Source organism: Pangasianodon hypophthalmus, chromosome 1 (assembly GCF_027358585.1).
Source record: "Pangasianodon hypophthalmus isolate fPanHyp1 chromosome 1, fPanHyp1.pri, whole genome shotgun sequence".
Classification (NCBI taxonomy): domain Eukaryota; kingdom Metazoa; phylum Chordata; class Actinopteri; order Siluriformes; family Pangasiidae; genus Pangasianodon; species Pangasianodon hypophthalmus.
Window position 1 is genome coordinate 36,007,699 of NC_069710.1, and position 22,068 is coordinate 36,029,766.

At 42.5% G+C, this 22,068-nt stretch overlaps 1 protein-coding gene across 2 annotated transcripts in view; it reads right to left on the reverse strand.

Annotated features, from left to right (window-relative positions):
* The window catches only part of LOC113546511 (SH3 and multiple ankyrin repeat domains protein 1), a 53,109-nt gene that overhangs the window by 2,982 nt on the left and 28,059 nt on the right, over window positions 1-22,068 (reverse strand). For both annotated transcript variants that reach the window (XM_053235885.1, XM_034304784.1), the window contains exons 12-25: window positions 21,395-21,513; window positions 21,194-21,312; window positions 20,937-21,050; window positions 18,736-18,814; window positions 10,436-10,518; window positions 9,803-9,927; window positions 8,893-9,028; window positions 8,717-8,800; window positions 6,729-6,752; window positions 5,225-5,284; window positions 5,013-5,137; window positions 2,941-3,067; window positions 2,640-2,848; window positions 5-2,532 (exon numbers count right to left, since the gene is read on the reverse strand). In XM_053235885.1, coding sequence (XP_053091860.1) covers window positions 5-2,532; window positions 2,640-2,848; window positions 2,941-3,067; window positions 5,013-5,137; window positions 5,225-5,284; window positions 6,729-6,752; window positions 8,717-8,800; window positions 8,893-9,028; window positions 9,803-9,927; window positions 10,436-10,518; window positions 18,736-18,814; window positions 20,937-21,050; window positions 21,194-21,312; window positions 21,395-21,513 — 3,932 coding nt within the window. The remainder of the gene's footprint in view (window positions 1-4; window positions 2,533-2,639; window positions 2,849-2,940; window positions 3,068-5,012; window positions 5,138-5,224; window positions 5,285-6,728; window positions 6,753-8,716; window positions 8,801-8,892; window positions 9,029-9,802; window positions 9,928-10,435; window positions 10,519-18,735; window positions 18,815-20,936; window positions 21,051-21,193; window positions 21,313-21,394; window positions 21,514-22,068) is intronic.

Genomic DNA, 22,068 nt, shown 5'->3' on the forward strand with positions numbered 1-22,068 from the left:
TGACCTTTGCATTTGCTGTGACCCTTGACCCTGCCATCCCCCGAGCTGCTGCAGCTTGTTGCTGAGTTCACTGATAATACTGGCCTTTACACTGGAAAGAGGAGAGTTCAGACGTCTGTCCATGAAAGATGGTGCCGTCACTCCTTTTCCCTCCATTTTTTCATCAGGCTGGTAGAATCCTGGGGCAGCACTCGTCTGTCGCCGTAGTGATGGCACTGTTCGTCCTACCTCCACATTAGTGTGTAATTTAGCAGTGTTATGTAGGTGTGGTTTCGCATGTGTGGGCGGCGGAGGTTTGCTTTTGTGTGTGTGAGTTTTTGTGTGTGTGTTATTGTGCATTTTAATTTGGTGATTTGTGTTAGACAGACAAGAATCCAGGGACACCCTTCTTCCTTCCTTTATTCCACCGCTTTCTGTGCTTACTCGTCTTTCTTGTTGCCTCCTTTCTCCACTAACACTTTCTGTGTGATGGTCACTGCTACCATGACTGTCAGGTTCCTCAATCCCAGAATCCACCACTGCTTCAGGCCAATCAAAACCCTTTGATTCTGACTGGATCCGTTCACCTCCAACAACCGGTCGACTTGCTGAAGGGGTTGTCATGGTGACAGTTACTACAGCAGCAGTTGCTGTTGCTGCAGCAGCAGTTGTCATGGTGGCATAGGTAAGAGTAGCACTACCACGATCTTGTGGTGTGTAGAAAAGTGGGAGGGGCCTATGCAATGATGCAGGGTCTGAGGAAGTAGGTGGGGCAGAAGGAGTGGAAGTTAGAGGGAAGGTCTGGGGAGATGGAAGTGAAGGAGAAAGAGCAGATTGGGTTAAATTAGCCACCTCACTATCGTATGATGTCAAACTGGATGCGGCCGAGTCGGCGGCCTGGGGTGAGGCGAGTGGGGGCTGAGGATGAATTTGTGGAATTTGGGTGGGTTGGGGTGGATTGGCAGGAGGGATTTTGGGACAAAGCTGGGGTGGTGGGATCAGAGGAGAAGGGGGGAAGAGAAATGGATGAACAATTGCAGAGGGATGAAAGGTTGAGGGATGAATTTCAGGTAGAGACTGGGAGGTTTCTGTTGGTCCTGGTGGGTCCAGAGGGGTGTTCTGGAGCTGCTGACTATGGTGTGGTAAACTCTGACCACCATATTGTTGTTCGTGTTGTGGATGTGCCTGTTGATGATGGTTGTACACTGTTGCTTCTTGTACTGACCTGTCCACCCCATTAGCAAACTGCAACGGTGGTGGTAGTGGCTCTGCAAACACAAACTCATCGGCTATGTCCACTGAGGGCGCAGGAGGAGGCAAAACCATTACCCCACCTCCAGTTTCAGCGTCTGGCTCTTCCTCCTTATTTTCATCCTTTTCTCTCTCTGTGTCTGACTTTTTGGTGGTTTCTAGGGTATGATTAGCATAGCGAGTAGCATTAGCACTCACTTCAGTATCCATGCGTAATAAAGGGGGTCTATGCTGAGGGGGCTGTTGAGACATTTTTCCATGCCCTTCCCTCTCATGGTGATAAGTCTGATATTGATTTGCTCTTTCGGCAGTGAACTGCACCTTCTGAACATCTCTTCCCTCCCTTTCCACGCTCATTACCCCACTACCAGACAGTCGCAACATCCGGGGACTCTGGGGTCGACTCAAAGGAGAGTGACTTGTTGATGTAGGGCTGCTGCCACTAAGGTAGATGCCAGACTGTGTTTGGTGCATGTAGGAAGAGGACTGGTGCTGTGGATTGTGGGCAGAGGAAAGAGTGATAGGGAAAGCAGCAGCAGTGGAAAACTGGCGCCCGAAATGTCTCTCCTCCTTACGGGATCGACGGTCATCCTTAAGAGCTCGCTCCCGAGCAGCTAATGCTAGGCTTAGTGGACTTGATGGATCCAGAACTTTCCCAGTCAGTGGGTGAATAAAGGTAGTGTTGTGCTGAGAGGCATATTGTGGAAGTCCAAAGGCAGGCGGCATGCTAGCAGCATCACTTGTGAACAAGCCCTCATCAATTGACTTGGAGGGACGGAGCCTGGGAGCAGGCTCATTCTGAGCAGACTGGGTTGAGTCAGGCTCATCTAGAACATCCTCTTCAGAGGAGTAGAAGAAGGAAGTGCTTTTGCGGCGGGAATCACGGAAACGCTCTCTTTCACGTTGAGCTGTTCCACCTACATCTGGAGGGAAGGGTGTAGGTGGAATTGGAGGCAGGGCTATGGGTGGAGCTGGGATCGATACTGTGCTGTGATGTTCTGCCTCTTCATCCTCGAGCTGTGAAGAAGGCTCCGCCTCCACACTGCTGTTCTGGCTGCTACGTCCTGAGCTGCTTGTGGATGGTGCCTTGATGATTATGGTTGGAATTGGAATTGAGTTTTTCTCTGATCTCCCAGCTCCTTCCTCCACCTTACGTTGTTTAAGCAATGGGCCCTTACCGCCACGGCGACCAGTTGTCTTGGCAATTGCTGCAGGCATGTCAGATGGAGGTGCAGCACTGCTAGAACCACGCCTTAAACCACCCATTTTAGCTCCTCCCCTCCTACTATGGTCAGTGTCCACCTTAGAGAAAATATATATGATAATATGTAAGAAAGAATACAACATAGGAATAAACATTTATTAATATTTAATGGACCTGTTGCATTGTGTTCATTTATGTTGCTCACCCTACGAGTGGATGGTGCTCTTATTTGCATCTGGGCGTGATGAGCGGGGTTGTTGTGCATGAGCTCTGGCCTCCTGTGAACAGGAACTGGTGGTTCTGGTGCAGAGGTTTCAGGAGGAGGTGGGATATCGTCTGGCCCCGGCACTGATAAACTACGAGATAATTTCATAGTAGGGGGGTGAAGATGTCCCCTTTCCTCCTCAGTTACTCCTAAAATATGAAGAGAGAGACAAAATGATATGTAAAACAAAATGAACTGCACAGAACTGCAATGTAAGCTGTACGACTGAATTGTGTCTCACCAACGGATTTCTGCCGAAGCATCATCCCATGCTGGGAGGCGTGGCTTGATGAAAACTGGGCATAATTAGAACCATACCCAGACCCTGACAACATCACACCAACACCTCCTGATTGGTCAAAACTTTGCTGTTTAAAAATAGGAATATGTATAGTCAGGGGAAATAAGTATTCAGACTCTTTAGTTTTTGTTATTTTATACACCTCCACTTCACATTTATACACTTATACACTTTTGAGTTTGTACTCATAAATATGAACAAAATACAATATAATAAGTATGTATAACATAATATAATAAATACGTATTTATTCATAAGCATAAAAAGAGGTTTCAAAAATGTATTCAAAAACACAAATTACCATTTGTGGTAATATTAGTACTTTGTCACATAGCTGTTGTTGGAAATTATGGTAAGAAGTAACTATGGTAAGTAAGTAATGGTAAGAAGCTTTTTGCAGCATTGTGAGTCAGTTTTGGCCCAGTGCCCTTGGCAAATCATCTTCAATTCCTCATGGTTATCAGGGTCCCTCTGATTGAAATTCTTCATAAATATTCATAAGTAAAAAATAATTCAACAGGATTCAAGTCAGAAGGTTGGCTAGCAAGACCTTTTTGGCTAGCGGCTGGCCACGAAAGACACGATTCCTGCAGGTTTTTCAGGAGCAGTTTCATGCTGTGAATCCATGTTTACGTCTACCATGTTTACGTTCACAGAACCGCCGCTCACTGGATGTTTTTTCTTTATTGCATCATTCTGAGTAAACTCTAGAGACTGTTTTGTGTGTGTGTGTGTGTGTGTGTGTGCGCATGTAAGATTTCCTTAATGACAGCAAGTCAACCCAAATCCATTTTAAGACAAATAAGGCTAGTTGTTCAATTAAGATGAAATATTCACAGAGGGCGGGGCCGGTCTTTGCAGATGGTAGCCATAAGCCGAGGCAGTGTAAATGGCAGAACTGATATTACTGGAAGAGTTAGCACATCATGCCCTGAGGATGCAATGTATATTTAAAGACTGGTATGTTTCTTTTGAAGATGAAAGCTGGTTTTTAAGGTTCCGTATGCCATGGCATCTGATTAAAATGCTTTGTCATGGTTTGGTCTCCCACCGATAGCAGAGAAACTCTGTTGATTAGCAATAATACTTTTTTGACTCAGTTTTTGTGTCAAACCGTTTACTTATATTGTGCTGGATGGACAACAACGAATTCACCTCCATAATTTTTCTCCATATTTTGGCCTTTTCGGGTGCTGTGACTCGACTGGATAAGATGCTATATGATACTTTTTTTATTCTCATAGACATAACTCAAAAGTAGTTCTGTCTCAGATAAATTCTTCTTTTTTTAGCAGTGATTTTGCATTTTACACTCTGTGAACTTGTTTTTTTTATGGAGTTTTGTGGGCATCACCAATGCAAATCAGCTGTGCTGTGCCCATGCCTGGTAATTTAAGGGTGACTTCCATTTATCAACATAGAATGAAGCCCAGTGTATGAGATTTTATGGTAAAAAATAAGAATGAAGAACAATTTTTTGTTTGCTTTTATATGTACAAGGATGTGCACAGAGAATTTTCTACAAAGATTTTGTAATAAACATTTCCAATAACCTTGCCCATAGACTGTAATTGCTGTGGGGAATAAATGCAGTGTTTTTAATTGCTTGATTAATACTGTAATATTTTTACACTAGGTTATCATAGCATGAACATCTCAAACCATAACATCTCTACTAATGATTAAACGTAAATAGATATAGAGAGTCAGAGAAAGAAAGTGATGGCAAAGAAAGACAGAGATGAAAATACAAAGAGAGGGATAGTAATGTAGAGAGAGACAGACTTGGTAGTAACTATAGCAACGAGAGGCATGTGCCAGTATCAAATGCCTCCTTCTGGACTTTAGTCTCAGGAGCATAAACACTACATAATCGCCTCGTCTTGAACGTGGGGAAATGTGGAATTTTGAAGATCCATGATAACAGCACTGTATGAAATTGGGATGCTGTGGCATTAATGTAACCAGGAAACAGGGGGGGTGTAAGGTAACTATGGCAGAAGTGGCATCACCTCATTAGCATAGTAGCCCTTGTTCCGTTCCTTCCTCCCTCCATGACCTCCATGTCCTTTGTGTCCCTGAGAGTCAGACGTGCTGATTGTCTGCTGAGCAGCTGCTAATATCTCATCCAGCTTATCTAACACACAGCAGTAACACATTTTTAATTAACATTATTCTCTCATATTAAAATAATGTTGTGAGAAAAACAGAAAAACTGACTTACTAAGGGCCATTTGGTAAACACTCCTCTTCTTATCAGGAGCCTGAGAACTCTCTGACTGATCTACAAACAGAATAAAAACATACTTTTACACACACACACACACACACACACACATACACATGCACACACACATTTGGATTCAATTTAATCTAACTGAGTTCACTGCAGTGCTGGGACTCTTCAGGGAATTCTGTTGCACCAAGTCTGCAAGATCCAGTGACCAACGTCCCAAACCATAATCACGCTACGTGCACACAAGGTGGTGTGGGATATACAGCTCAAGGGCAATTAACACTTCCATTTGCCCCATCTAAGGGCTCATTTGGGGCAAAATCAAAAGAAAGCAAAAGTCAGGGTCAACAAAAATACTGAGCTGACAAGCAACAGCTTTCTACTAAGCTCACCTTCCAGCACTAACTTCCCAAGCTTCATCCTTCTCCCAGAGTCTATAGTGTGAGCTTTTACTGTTCCCACACCCTGGTGGAGAATGTGTCCAGCTTTGACATGAGGAAATAGTGGCTCAGTGGTTAAGACGTTTGGCAATTGATCAGAAGGTTGTTAGTTAAAATCCCAGCACCATCAAGATGCCACTGTTGGGCCGTCGTGCAAGACCCTCAACTGCTCAGTTTTAGTCTGTTTCAATTGTATTGCTTTGAATAAAAGTGATACTAGAACCTGTCAGACATCTTCTTTAGTGTGAATGATAAGCTTAAGACTGAAATTCTTTTCTTTTTGAAGAACAAAGGCAGCAGTCCAGGTTTCTAAATGGAAGTACACTCCAGGGGCTTACAGATACTCTCACCCCTCAGCACCACAAGTGATGACCACTACCAAGACATCCAACTAAGCCCAACCAATTCTGGATGCCCACAGAAAAAGGAGGATGCTAGAACTAGGAGTAATTAAAGATTCCATCATCCCATAGTCCAATCTTGAAGATTCACATGACTCTGAGGTTGTACAGCAACCTCCAGGGGCTCATCTGGACAACCTTGCACCCTCAATCTGGAAAATGAATATTGTCAGATCTCTGTCATCTCTTCTGTACCTTCTGTACTACCAGTGACCTCTAACAGTACCATGTCCTGCCTTTTGCCCCAGGGAGCTTCCAGCACATGGATATCATGTTGTGGCTACACTGACACTACACTACTGCTACTAGAATGGTGTCCAAACAAGGTATTTAGAGGCACTGAAAGAAGATGCTGCCTGAGATCAGCCTCATGTGGCCCTGGAGAAAAAAGTTGAGGATTTTCCCTGAATGACTACATGACATGTTTCTTGCGTTGGTTGGTTATTACCAGTACTGGGTATGTCATTTCTCCTCTTTAGCATTTTGCTACAACAACACATTCTGTATTTATACCATGTTTTCTCAGGACGTGCTCATGCATGTGAAGCAGATTTGGAGAAAGGGGTGAAGTCTTTACCTGTTTTTAATTGGCTAGATAGATCTGGCTAATTTTAATGTTCTATTGGAATTTCATTTTAAAATTACACTAACCTAGTTTCTTCTTCCATGGTGAAGCTGCAAAAACAAGAAAAAATTCATGATTATACCAGACCACCTACAGCCCACACAGATATTATTTGGCTTATTGCTGCTAGGTAAAGGGCAAATTCATTGAATTTTTGTTTTATTCATTATCTTATCCTATGTTTCTGCCTGTAAACATATTCTCCACTGCATGATCCAGGAACTATTTGGATCAGAACCTTCTGTACTGAGAGTCTGTAATTGGTCAAATTAAAGCCTTACTGATTGAATAACCTTCTTACATCTCAGAAACCATTATTTAGGGTTCCTTTAACAGTCCTCAACCTTTCAACACAGCCTTCCTTTTGTTTAGCCATGTACACATGAATCACCCCGGCGAGCCTCAGAATAAACATTCTGACTTGCGTAAGAAAAATATATGAAATATTAAGATCATATTAAGAACATGAATTATACCATACTGTGGGGGTGTCTTCTCAATTAGCAAACGATTAGCTTGTAATGCTAAAGCACACATATTGGCTAGGCATTTGTGTGCACTACTTCCATCCATCCACCTATTCTCTGTACCACTTATCCTACACAGGGTCACAGGGAGCCTGGAGCCTTTTCTAAGGGACTCGGGGCACAAGGCGGGGAACGTCCTGGAAGGGGTGCCAATCCATCGCAGGGCACAATCACACACTCTCACACACCCATTCACACACTACGGACAATTTGGAAATGACAATCAGCCTACAACGCATGTCCAATGCATGGCAGAGGAAACCAGAGTACCCGGAGGAAACCCCCGAAGCACGGGGAAAACATGTATGCGGAGGCGTACACTACATAATAATAATAATTATTATTATTAGAATAATAATAATTATTATTATTACTATAATCACTACTATTATTATTATTACCTGCATCTCCGTGACTTCTCTATGCTTCTCTATAGTGACAAACTTCCAGAATCATTAAAATATAGTGTTCAAGGAAGGTGTTCCAGTGTTTTGACCGAGTCCTGCCCCCTAGTGGAGAGTGTGTAATTCTCCAGATGTGCTCATATACACACCAATACTGGAAATGCAGAGTAGGTGTGAAAGACGATGACTCTATCTGTATGTGTATTCAGATTTGACCCCTGGCATAGAAAGTTTCTTCTGTCGTTCTTTCCTTCCTTCCTTTTTGGAAATTAAATACACCAGCAGTGCCAGCATGGAGTGTGAATTGCAGCTCTGACAGCTCCACAACTGACTGGTTTTTAATCTTGCTCATGTTGTTATTTTTGTTTGTACTTGTCTGCGATATGTTCTAACAAATTAAATTGGTTCTATTTTTCAAAATTTAAACAAACTAGTAGCCTAATATAAACCACCACGACCCTGACCAAGCAGTTACTAAGGATGAAAGAAAGAACAGTGTAAATGCATCACTCTGCACCACACAGTCATGTTAATGGTTTTTCTTTGTCATTTGAGCTTCATATCTGACCATGCGCTCATGCCCACATGAGTAACAACCTCCCACTCATGGGCCTTTTTTGTTGCGTCCTGCGGGATTGCAGTCCTTTTACACACCTCTAGTCTTAACCAGATGCACTGTGAACTTTTCTGTCAAGCTTTTCAAAAAACAAATAGTGCTCCTCCTATTGTTATCTATAATGGTACTGTTTAGAACACATTATCTGTTCATTCTGAATAATGTATTCATATTCAGTTACATACCCAAGTATAGCTTCATTATTCAGGGTTATTGTCCATACTGATAAATACACACTTATCTCTGGTCTAATGAGTATTTGATAGAACAAATAGTATTCAAAAGCAGAGTGAATGTAACAAATAAATTTGGAAACACCAACACACACACACACCTTTTTCTACTGACGTTCCAGCCAGGATGGCAAGAAGAAAACAAACAGGGACATCATAACATCATAATATATTGCTACCAATATGAATATAAAATGTAGAGGAGAGTGTGTGTGTGTGTGTGTGTGTGTGTACCCATCTCCTCCAGCTCAGAGGTCATGGATTTGGAGCGCAGCGTAATGGCAGGTGGGGTTAATCTCTTAGTCTGCTGCTGTGGAGCTGAAACAGGAAGTAAAGTTTTATACAGTAGTGAGTGACATAAATAGTACACGTAGTGAAAAAGGTTTTGGAGAATGACCCTGACCCCTGACCTTTTTTCTTAGGCACCTCCTCAATTTCTGGATTCCTTGTTACCATGACAACCTTCATCATTAGGCTGTTTCCTCCCTGACGAATCATATTAACCACCTGCCTATGGCCAACTTTAACCACATTCATTCCATTCACCTGCAGAGAGAGTGAAACAGAGAGAACAAGAGAGAGAGAGAGAGAGAGAGAGAGGAGATAGACAGAGAGACATAAGTAAGAGAGAAAGAGAGAGATAGAAAGAGACAGAGAGAGAGAGATCATTTTGTTTTTTTTTAATGAAATTGATGGTTACTGTGAGTGACAGGGTTACTGTGAGTGACAGGGTTACTCTCAGTGGGGTTATAATGAGAGGTGGGGTTATAATGAGGGGTGGGGTTACTGTGAGTGACAGGATTACTGTGAGGGGTGGGGTTATAATGAGGGGTGGGGTTATTGTGAGTGACAGGGTTATCATGCGGGGTGGGGTTATAATGAGGGGTGGGGTTATAATGAGGGGTGGGGTTATTGTGTAGGGTGGGGTTATAATGAGGTGTGGAGTTATCGTGCGGGGTGGGGTTATTGTGAGGGGTGGGGTTATAATAAGGGGTGGGGTTATTGTGTGGGGTGGAGTTATAATGAGGGGTTGAGTTATCGTGCGGGGTGGGGTTATTGTGTGGGGTGGGGTTATAATAAAGGGTGGGGTTATTGTGTAGGGTGGGGTTATAATGAGGGGCGGAGTTATCGTGCGGGGTGGTGTTATTGTGTGGGGTGGGGTTATAATGAGGGGTGGGGTTACTGTAAGGGGCAGAGTTATTTTATTTAATGTCACTTCTACTTTGTGAATAATTATGCATGCAGTGTGAACAACATGGTTTAGTGTTCATTACACTTCATTATCTCACACACACACACACACACACACACACACACAACCTCAATGAGGAAGTCACCCATCCTTAGCCCCGCCCTCCAGGCCACGCCCCCCTCATCCACTGACTCCAGATACTGAAGAGCAGGAAACGCTGGAGTGGGAGTGAACTCCTCAATGGGAGTCTGAGCTAGAGAGAGAGACACAAAGAGAGAGAGAGTGAGTCAGAGAGAGAGAGAGAGAGAGAAACACAGAGAGAGAGAGAGAGCGAGACAGACAGAGAGAGAGAGAGAGACAGAGAGAGAGTGAGTCAGAGAGAGAGAGAGAGACAGAGAGAGATGGAGAGAGAGACAGAGAGAGTCAGACAGAGAGAGAGAGACAGAGAGAGAGTGAGTCAGAGAGAGAGAGACAGAGAGAGGGAGAGAGAGAGAGAGAGAAAGACAGGGAGGGTCAGACAGAGAGAGAGAGACAGACAGAGAGTGAGTCAGACAGACAGAGAGAGAGAGTGAGTCAGAGGGGGGTGAGCAGGTGAGAGAGAGAGACACAGAGAGACAGATGAAACAGATTTTATGTTAAAAATGAGGGATGAAATACCGTATGTAGGTGTGTGTGTCAGTGTCTGTGTGTGTGTGTCTGTGTGTGTCTGTGTGTGTGTGTGTGTCTGTGTGTGTGTGTCTGTGTGTGTGTGTGCATGTCACCTTTAGCTCCTCGGAGCACAAAGCCAAAGCCCTCATTCTCTTTCTTCTGCAGAAGAACAGACTTCTCCTTTATAATGTAATCACTGAGACAGAGAGAGAGAGAGAGAGAGAAAGAGAGAGAAAGAGAGAGATCATTAGATTTGGTGTTTGAACTGGGAAACACACAGAATAGAATTCCTTCAGCAGGAGCTCAGAGACAGGCAGAGATGAATCCTGAATCCTGCACAGGTCCATATCTAATATACATACACACATATACATAAACCAGGAATTAGCAATCAGGGATCTATGAGTCACCAGCTGGATCTGATTCATCGTTCATCTTCTCATCGTTCTGTACAGATCACCAGTGTTAGACTAGACAACAAGCTGGAAATGCATCATCCTTAGCACTCTGTATCAAGCAATGGGATTCTGGGTGTGTCTAGGATAACGTAAAATCAAACATTGATTTAAAACACTAATATGATGATGTATGAATGGGAGGCCAAGTCAATACATTGAAGTCTTTGTCATGTTCTTCGAACCATTCCTGAACAATGTTTACAGTGCAGCAGGGCACATTATCCTGCTGAAAGAGGCCACCGCCATTAGGGAACACTGTTGCCATGAAGGGGTGTAACCTGGTCTGCAGCAATGTTTAGGTAAGCGACGCACACACACACGGCCGTCCACGTGATGTAAAAGAAAATGTGATTTCCAGTTCTGATGCTCACGTTACCATTGTAGGCACTTTTGGCAGTGGACAGGGTCAGCATGGGCTCTCTGACAGGTCTGCAGCTACGCAGCTCCATACGCAGCAAGCTGCACTGCACTGTGTGTTCTGACTCCTTTCTATCAGAGCCAGCTTTAACTTTTCAGCAGTTTGTACTACAGTAGCTATTCTGTGGGATCGGACCAGACAGGCCTTCTCTCCCCACATGCATCAGTGAGCCTTGGGAGCCCATGACCCTGTCGCTGGTTCACCGGTTGTCCTTCATTGGACCACTTTTGGTAGGTACTAACCACTGCATACCGGGAACACCCCACAAGACCTGCTGTTTTAAAGATGCTCTGACCCAGTCATCTAACCATCACAATCTGGCCATTGTCAAAGTCTCTCTAATCCTTACGCTTGCTCATTTTTCCTGTTTCCAACACATCAACTTCAAGAACCAACTGGTCACTTGCTGCCTAATATATCTCAACCCTTTACAGGTCACTTCACTTCACTATTCACTTCACCTGTCAGTGGTCATAATGTTATGGCTGATCAGTGTATTTTTAAACTGTGTGAACATTTCCTGGCAAGGGGATTATCGTTCCTCCATGTGATATAAAATGTAAAAAACAAACAGAAGACAAAATAATAAATTCTATAATAAATTCTTACAAATTCTATAAGTCAGTATTTCAGAAGTGTGTCAGCAATCACTTCTTTTCCCTGTTGCTGGTGCCAGTTCAAATTCAATGCGATTTTATGTAACATTTAATTAAGAAATCTGGATAAAGAAAAAGAAACAGAGAGTGAGAAAAATCACATGTCAGAAAGAGGCATGTGAGAGTCGGAACAGCACTGCAATCTGCCACAACTGTCACACGAAATTACAGACAGATTTACACAGTGAAAGCAGAAAACAACAAAAACATAAAAATGTTTTAGAGCACAGTTCCTGTTCCTGCTTTGTAACAGTCAGAGGTAAAGCTGTAACTTTAAGTTTTCCGACATCTTCAGGACAGAGGATTTTACGCTTCTTTGCGGTTTCTCACTAACATGACAAGCTGCATTTGTTTTTAAGGAAAATTTACTTATATCAGGAACATTAAATGTACCTAAATACAGATAAAAAGTATGACATTCTGTCCTTGAGTAAAAAATCTTTCATTGGCAAACAGCTGTGGTATAAGAGAAATAAAATATTTGGGGCCATGCCGTTATGGGAAACTTTGGGGTGGTAACAGTAACTCCTTATGTATGACTTATTAAATAAACACATAATGTACAACCAGGACAGGTTATTTACCCATCACTCAGTTTTGTGGTGGTTAATTAGAATTTTCCCAGCAGCCCCTGGATTGTTACTGCTGTGTACCATTAATGAGGGAAGTGTTCTATAACAGGGAAATGGGACTGCAGTGGTGGGTTCTGCAGCACTGAGCAGGATTCAGAGCAATTAAACATTTACACATACTCATACACACTGAAAATATTTTCTTCACATATTCCTGCTAGTAAGAATGACCATGATCCTCCAACCACCACTGTAACCCTCCAAACAGGACCGTGATCCTCCAAACACGATTGTGATCCTCCAAACAGGACCGTGATCCTCCAAACAGGACTGTGATCCTCCAAACAGGACCGAGATCCTCCAGCCACCACTGTAACCCTCCAAACAGGACCGTGATCCTCCAAACATGACTGTGATCCTCCAAACAGGACTGTGATCCTCCAAACAGGACCGAGATCCTCCAGCCACCACTGTAACCCTCCAAACAGGACCGTGATCCTCCAAACATGACTGTGATCCTCCAAACAGGACTGTGATCCTCCAAACAGGACCGAGATCCTCCAGCCACCACTGTAACCCTCCAAACAGGACCGTGATCCTCCAAACATGACTGTGATCCTCCAAACAGGACTGTGATCCTCCAAACAGGACCGAGATCCTCCAGCCACCACTGTAACCCTCCAAACAGGTCCGTGATCCTCCAAACACGACTGTGATCCTCCAAACAGGACCGAGATCCTCCAGCCACCACTGTAACCCTCCAAACAGGTCCGTGATCCTCCAAACACGACTGTGATCTTCCAAACAGGACTGTGATCCTCCAAACACGACTGTGATCTTCCAAACAGGACTGTGATCCTCCAAACAGGACCGTGATCCTCCAAACAGGACCGTGATCCTCCAGCCACCACTGTAACCCTCCAAACAGGACCGTGATCCTCCAAACATAACCGTGATCCTCCAAACATGACTGTGATCCTCCAAATTCAATTCAATTCAATTTTATTTGTATAGGGTGTTTAACAATGGACATTGTCACGAAGCAGCCATCATAAATAGATTCAAATTAAATAAAGCCAAAATAAATTGTAAATGTGAATTTATCCCTAATGATCGAGCCAGAGGTGACGGTGGTGAGAAAAAACTTCCTGAGACGATATGAGGAAGAAACCTTGAGAGGAACCAGACTCTAAAGGGAAGCCATCCTCATCTGGGTGACACAGATAGTGCGATTATAAATCATTCCCTTCTATAACTGTGTACTACATGGACAAATAGTGCAGTTGTGCAACCAGTAAATTCATCACAGTTTTAACATGAAGTCTGTTTTGTTAAATCTATCCACTGTCCACTGATGGAGTCCTGAGCACAAAGCTGCTTGTGGCAACTGCAGCCCCAAAGCCACCACAGCAATCGCAGTCCCAAGCCATCACAGTACAACTCTCCATATGAGATCCAAACTCCAAACACCACTGTGACCCTCCAAACACGACCATGACCCTGACCCATGACTGAAAATAGTTTACACTCAAGTCTCATTCATTATACAGTGGATAACATATAAATTATAGACTTAAAGCTAAAACTCTACTGAAATCAGCAATGACCCTGATACTTATACTGAAGATCCTTTCAACACATTCAGTACTGTTAGACTTTATAGTATACAGCTGCATATGAGTAATGACAATCGCACTATCGGGTGTCACCCAGATGAGGATGAGCCCCTTTTGAGTCTGGCTCCTCTCAAGGTTTCTTCCTCTTGTTGCTTCAGGGAGTTTTTCCTCACCACCTTCACCTCTGGCTTGCTCATTAGGGATAACCCTAAATCTACATGATAAACAATATTCCAGAACTACAAGTTAATGACATTCCAGAACTACAAGTTAATGAAATTCAGAACTAGAAGTCAACAATTTGCCAGAACTACAGGATAACGATTCTGCAGAGCTACAGGTTAACAATATTCCTGAGCTACAGGTTAGCAATAGTCCAGAACTACAGGTTAATGAAATTCAGAACTAGAAGTTAATCATTTTCCAGAGCCACAGGTTAATGATATTTCAGAACTACAAGTTAATGAAATTCCAGAAATAGAAGTTAACAATTTTCCAGAACTACAGGTTAATGATATTCCAGAACTAGAAGTTCATAATAGTCCAGAACTACAGATTAATGATATTCTAGAACTACAGGTTTAAAAAAAATTACAGAACTACAGGTTAAATAGATTCCATAACTACAGTTTAGCGATAATCCATAACTACAGTTTAACCATATTCCTGAACTACAGGTTGTCATCATTATGCTGAAATCGGCAGTGGATTACATCACCCATCAGCCCTAGCATGCCACATGACCCTTTCACATGTCTCAACCTCACCTGTTTTGTGTTACCCATAATCAGCACCCTACATAAGTCTAGCTTCTGTGTGTTTCTGCGTCAAGCTTTTGTTGTTATCATTGTTATGCGTATGTGTCATTGTGTGTGCCACAGCCTCGTGTATAGACTGCCTGTTTTGCCTAGTGTCTCGTGTTTATGTGTTTGGTTCTGGTTTTCACAATTCTGGTGGTTTATTTTGCACTTCGCACAATAAATGGCACAGACTATCAATATTCCTTAACTACAGATTAACAATATTCCAGAACTACAGATTAACAATATTCCAGAAATACAGGTTAACAATATTCCGTAACTAGAGATTAACAATATTCCATAATTACAGATTAACAATATTCCAGAAATACAGGTTAACAATATTACAGAAATACAAGTAAATGATATTCCGGAACTAGAGGTTAACAATATTCCATAATTAGAGGTTAACAATAATCCAGAACTACAGTTTAGCGATATTCCATAACTACAGGTTAATGATATTCCAGAGCTATAGGTTTATAAAAGCACAGAAGTACAAGATAACAATATTTCAGAGCCACAGGTTAATGAAACGAAATATTCCAGATTCCTATTCAAGGCAAACAGATACAAGACCAAAACTACATTTAAGTAAACAACATTCCAGAACTAGGTCATTTAAAATTTTTTCTCATTTTTCTCCCTAATTTAGCCATCACCAATTCTCACCCATCAAGCAGCTCTCCCCTATCACATGCCGGCTACCAACCACGAGGGTGAAGGCTATCAAATGTTCATATCACACTTGGAGGAAAGCGCTATCCGCCCACTTTCACATACATGAACTCACAGACGCCCAGGATTGGGTAGTGTCGCCGTGATTGATAGAGGAGAGAGTGTACGCCACTCCTGAGAGCATGGCCAGTTTTGCTCTCTTGGCCTCCCAGCCACGAATGGCTGTGGTATCATCGGGATTCAAACTTGTGGTCTCCGGATGACAGGGTGACCGCTTTTCTGTTGCGCCACTTGGAGGCCCCCCAGAACTATGTCTTAACAGCACTCAGATCAATAACCACAAACAGTCAATAATCAGAGCTACAGTTTACCAGTGTTCCAGAGCACATAACAATATTCCAGAAATACAGGTTTATGAAATTCCAGAACTACAAGTTAACAATATTGCCGAACTACAGGTTTGTGATATTCCATTACTACAGGTTAACAATGCTCCAGAGCTGCACATTAACTACAGGTTCATGAAATTCCTGAACTACAGTTTTAAACAATATTCCAGAACTACAGGCTAATGAAATTCCAGAACAATAGGATTATGAATTTCCAGAACTGCAGTTTAATGATATTCTTGAGCTACAGGTTAATGAAATTTCAGAACTATAGACTAACGATATTCCAGAGCTACAGGATAATGATGGTGCAGAGCGATAGATTAACAATATTCCATGAAATGTACCAGACATGAAATATACCCGAGCTATTCCAGTGATATTCTTGAGCTACAGTTTAATGACATTTCAGAACTACATATTAACAATATTCCAGAATACTCCTGAACTGGATTTACACTCAGAGATACTAATTAGTTAATAATCAGAGCTACAGGTTAACAATATTCCAGAACTACAGGTTAATGATATTCCACAATTATAGGTTTGTGAATTTTCAGAGCTACAGGTTTACGAAATGTAGAACTACTGTTTAATGATATTCCTGAGCAAAAGTTTAACGAAATTTCAGAGCTACATATTAACAGTATTCCTGTACGATAGGATAATCACAGTGCAGAGCTGTAGGTTAACAATATTCCAGAGATACAGGTTAATGAAATGAAATCTTCCAGAGCTATTCCCTTCAAGGAACAACAGACCCAAGACAGGTTAACAACATTCCAGAACTATTTCTTGACAAAATTCCAGAATAATATTCCAAAGCTACAGGTTAGCAATATTCCAGAGTTACAAGTAGGAAATATTCCAGATGTGCCTCCATTACTAACAAGCTACAAGTCTGAAAAAATAATCACATATGATAGACAGCTGCAGGTTAGCAACATTACACAGCAACAATTTAGCTTCTTTAGCACACACACACACACACACACACACTACTGTACATGCCAAACATTAGCCCAATAGCCTCAAATCGTGTGTAAGAATGTCTTTGTCCCTCACACACACACACACACACACAGATATGACTTAAAAAAAAATGACACAGAAAATACAGAGGAATCAAACGGTAACACACACATACGCACACACACACGCACACACACACACACACACACACGTAAGCCAATAGCTTTTGTCATTCAAACAATCCGTAATGTCTTACAAGCATGCATTCATCTCTCCCTCCCGGCTTCTCTGCTTCTCTCTCTCTCTCTCTCTCCTAATCTTTCTCTCTCTCTCTCTCTCTCTCTCTCGTTCTCTCCCTCCCTCTCTCCCACTCCCTCGTTCTCTCTCTCTCTCTCTCTTTGCTGCAGAGATGGAGGAAGAAACGAGTGTGTACCTGTAAATGAACCAAACGCTGCGGTTTCTGGGGCCGACTGAAGGCCAGGAGGAGGAGAGGGAGAGAGGGAGAGATAGATCTCTCTCTCCATATCCCCCCATCGCCATTCCTCCCCCCTCCCCTCCCCTCTCTCTCCTCCTCCTCTTCTCCTCCCCCTGTCCGTTCACAGAGAGAGAGAGAGAGAATTCAGACACTGCGACAGGGAGCAAATGAGAAAAAAGGAGGGAGGGGGAAATTAAGTGAAAAGAGAGAGCGTGAGAGCGATAGAGAGAGACAGAAAGCACGAGAGAGTGAATGATGGGAAGAGAGGAAAAGAAAGAGAGAAACTGAGAAAAGAGATTGTGTGCGTGGGGGAAGGAGAGAACAAATAAGAGCTGGTGTTTGTAGCCGTTTAATGTACACTAACACACACACACACACACACACACAATCTCACACCCACAGAGAAAGGTTAATCCAGACTGACTCATCTTTCTTGGATGCACACTTTCTATCTCTCTCTCTCTCACACACACATACACACAAATATATATTCATTCCTGTCTGGCACTGCATTTGTGTTATGATTCTGCAAAGACGAATCCTGACAAGTGTGTAACTTATTAGCACTCGTACACACAGCCACCCCCGACCCCCCATCGCCCCCAACACACACACACACACACATGCATGTGCTCAGACTGAAGGTTAAACAAAGTGAAATCAGGTTTCATCAATTCTTTGTAAACACAGAGACTGTCATCGTCATAGAAACGGATCTCACAGTGAGTTTCATGAATAAATTGGCCCGAAGAGCCACTCAGACACACACTTTATTATTACACACACACACTTCATTATCTCACACACACACACACACACACACACACACATTGCTGTTACTGTGGTGTTATAGTGTCCTGCGTGTGTTCAGTACACTGTTTTTTTGGTTACTTCCTCTGAAATTTCTGCTATCAGCCTGCATGCTGAACACTAGGGGGAGCTGTTCTACAATAACGTGATGCGGCCCACCGAACAAACCACAACCACAATAACTATAATGTTTTTAAAAAATCTAACAACTTGTCTAGTCATAAGTTCACGAGTGTCGTCTCCATGACGTTCTACAGCACTACATACGCTTTCCAGCCATGAAGTGACTAATATTTTACAGGTTGTCATGGAAACCTACCAGTCAGGGACCTGTGTCTTTATTTTATTCAACAAACACTGCGTGGATGAACAACAGTGCCCAAACCAGAGTGAGATGTAAACAGTATGTGCAGTCATCCATTAACTGTCATTAGTTTGAATTATAATGAAAACCCTTCTTATGTGATTACTAATCAGCCAATCATCTATGAGCTGGTCACATGGGAAAAAAGTGATCTCTACCCACAAACACACCTGTGAACAATCAACAATTTCTGTTTAGATCTTACCTGGGTACCTCTAGTCCATCATAAGTTCCTACAGTGTAATGACGGAATAACTTCCTCTTGGCTTTCTCACTGCGACTCTCTGAAACACACACAAACACACACACACACACACACACACACACACACACGGTATATACACTGTTCTCGGCGAGTGATTTCATCCCAGCACAGTTTGATGATTTCAGTTCAGTTGAATGTAATTTTATTTGTATAGCACTTTTAACAATGGACATTGTCAGAAAACAGCTTTACAGAAATCCAGATACAGAATTTTAACAAATTTATCCCTGAGCAGCTCAGCGGCAATGGTGGTAAGGAAAAACTCTCTGAAATGACAAGAGGAAGAAACCTTGAAGGGAACCAATCCTCATCTGAGAGACACCAGATATTGTCATTATAAATCATTCCACTTCTATAACTGTGTACTATAGAGTCAAGCAGTGTTAATTGTGTTAATATGAACTTGAGTTTGAGCATCTTTAGAGTTTTAAATTTAAGTTTCTTGTATCAAACTGAAGTTATCAACTGTAAATTGATGGAGACTTGAGTGTAAAATGTTCTTAGCAATTGCTGAAAGAACATCCACAGCCATCTTAACGGTGTCTGTGTGGTATCCATGCAGGGCCATCTTCAGTAGCAGTGTGTGATTTTCAGGTGAGCGAGGCTCCAAGCAGAAGTGGGTGAGTTGCCTGCTCTAACACACTCATTGAGCCTGGTAAATAACTCGTGAATTGAATCAGGTGTCTTTGAGCAGGAAGATCATCAAACTGTGCAGATCTCTGGCCTGCCAGAGGCATTCAGGCCCTGCAGGTGTTTTTGTCCTGGTACAATGGCCAAATGTGAATGGCAGAGGATGCTGTTGAGGTAATGGAGATTCTGACTGCAAGACCTCAATCAGGTCCTTGGTATGCACTTTGCAGAGGACTTCATCTGAACCATTAACACCACCAACCTAACCAAAAGCAGCATCTATATTTGCAGATAATGAGAGAAGCAAACAATCCTTTGAAAGATTCCAATTTTGCCCATTTTTATGGACAGTTTATGCATGTTCAGTCACCACATCTCTAGCACAAACCTAAAAAATGACCATAGCCTGAACACCAGTGTTGCTGTTTTCCCAATGCCCCAATACACCAGTCCCACACTACTTTAAGTGTGAGTGCTTGCTACTCCTGTAAGCTGACACCAAGACAGAGAGAATCTATGATGTCAGAAACACAAAGTTACTAGCCATTAAATTGTTTTTTGAAAATGGCTGTCATGTCTGACACCACTGCCAATCCAACAGCCACCAATAATCCACAATCCAATTCAGTCCACATATTATATCGCTCTCACTCACCTGTTTCATATTAACCCTCGTTTACTTTCATATATTTATACCAGTTAATTCACCACCTATCTTTGTGAGGTTTTGCAATTTTACTGTGCAATTCTGTGCATTGTTTACTCTGTTCTTTAACTTCCACATTTCATTTTGATTTTGATTTTCCTGCAAAACCTCACAAAGATAGGTGGTGAATTAACCGGTATAAATATATGAAAGTAAACGATGGTTAATATGTTCTACATGACATTCAACCCAATGAATTTGCCTGCCATTTTGAATTCCTAATAAACACTTGACACTTACAAACATCAGCCTTGTGGAAATGGCAGCATCTTTTCCTGTGTGTAATGTTCATCATCATGGTGAGTACAACAGATTAGCAAAATATCTCAGCCAGAGGCATTATCGGCCTTTATTTTATTCCAGTTTAAACCTACTTATTGACCCCAGACCTAAAACACTAAAGCCAATATACACATATACAGTATACATGCAATATAAAGGAGGCAACATCACCACCACAGACCCTCAGACCGATGGAATCAGCGACACTCCATTACAAGCTTTCTCCAGACATCACCTACATCCCAGCATCTTTATTGCTCCAGTACTACAAGAAGGACATAGTATATTTGTGAATTTGGGAAAACAACAAAAAAGTGGCTCATTGTCTCATCAAAAATGAAAGGGTTCACAGACAAATTTCAGCAGGATAATAAGAGTCATTACCAGTACAATGACTTCTCTGTCCCTAATTCATGCTAACACCACAATCACAGCCATGACTGATTGTTTCTTAAAGCTCCAGACTCATTTCTCTGCCAAACAGCAGAAATTCTGTGTGTTGTGTGTTTTTGTTTGTGTATACCTGGTCTCTTTTCTTCATTTTGTGGCAGAACTTCTTCCACACACTCAGCAGGAAACCAACCAGTCCGACCTTTAACTGTTCCCTCCCAGAAACCTCCCTCTCCAACACTCAGCACTGAAACACACATATGACTCATGTTTTATCAACAAACACAACAAAACCAGGAGCTAGAGTAAGGCAAGGACCATTAACAGTGTAGATTAATGTACGTAAAAGCATCTTATATTAATATTTACATTTATACACACAGATCTGACCTTTGACCTTGTCCCCTTTGCTGAGACTGAGCTCTCGTTCTCCCTGAGCAGAATGAGAGCGAGTTGCTATAAAGACACGACCAGGAACTGCACTGTACAGCCTCCTCCGCTGAACAACACTAAAGACCAAACAAGAATGGCTGGTATTATACAAATATACAATTTTATAGACTGTAATACAGAGAATATTGCAATTCTCACCCCTGTCTGCCTCTCTGTTTTTTCTGCTTATCATCAGAGTCTCCTCTTCCTCTGGATGGAGAACGAGTGCGAGCACCACGAGGACTACTAGAACTTCTCAGAGCAAAGGATGACCGGCGCTGAGACAGAGAGATAGACAGGGAGGTTTAGAAAAACACTGATTCCAAAACTATTGTCTACAAGTCTGCCATTGTGATTGTAACAGGTGAGATGTGGTTTAGCGTTGGTCTGCAACACAAGCGGTGTGGTAAGGGGTGATATAGCACATCTGAGCCTTGGTGCATGATGCCCCAACCAAGTGAGATGGGAGTCAGTCAGCAAATCATCAGTCATCAAATCATTGCATGTGGGAGTCAGTCAGCATATCATTGCTTGTTGCGGGGCTTCTTTCTGCCTGCTACCAGGGGCTTCTTTCTGCCTGCTACCAGGGGCTTCTTTCTGCCTGCTAAACTGTATTCCATGGAATGCATCAGAAAATGGTGTGATTGTTGCCTGAGTCTCTGAAAATGGAAAATGGGAAGTGGGAAGTGGTAGCTCAGTGGTTAAGACTTTGGACTCCTGATTGGAAGGTTGAGAGTTCAAATCCCAGCACCACCAATCTGCCACTGCTGGGCCCTTGAGCAAGGCCCTTAACCCTCAACTGCTCAGTTGTATAAATGAGATAATTGTAAGCT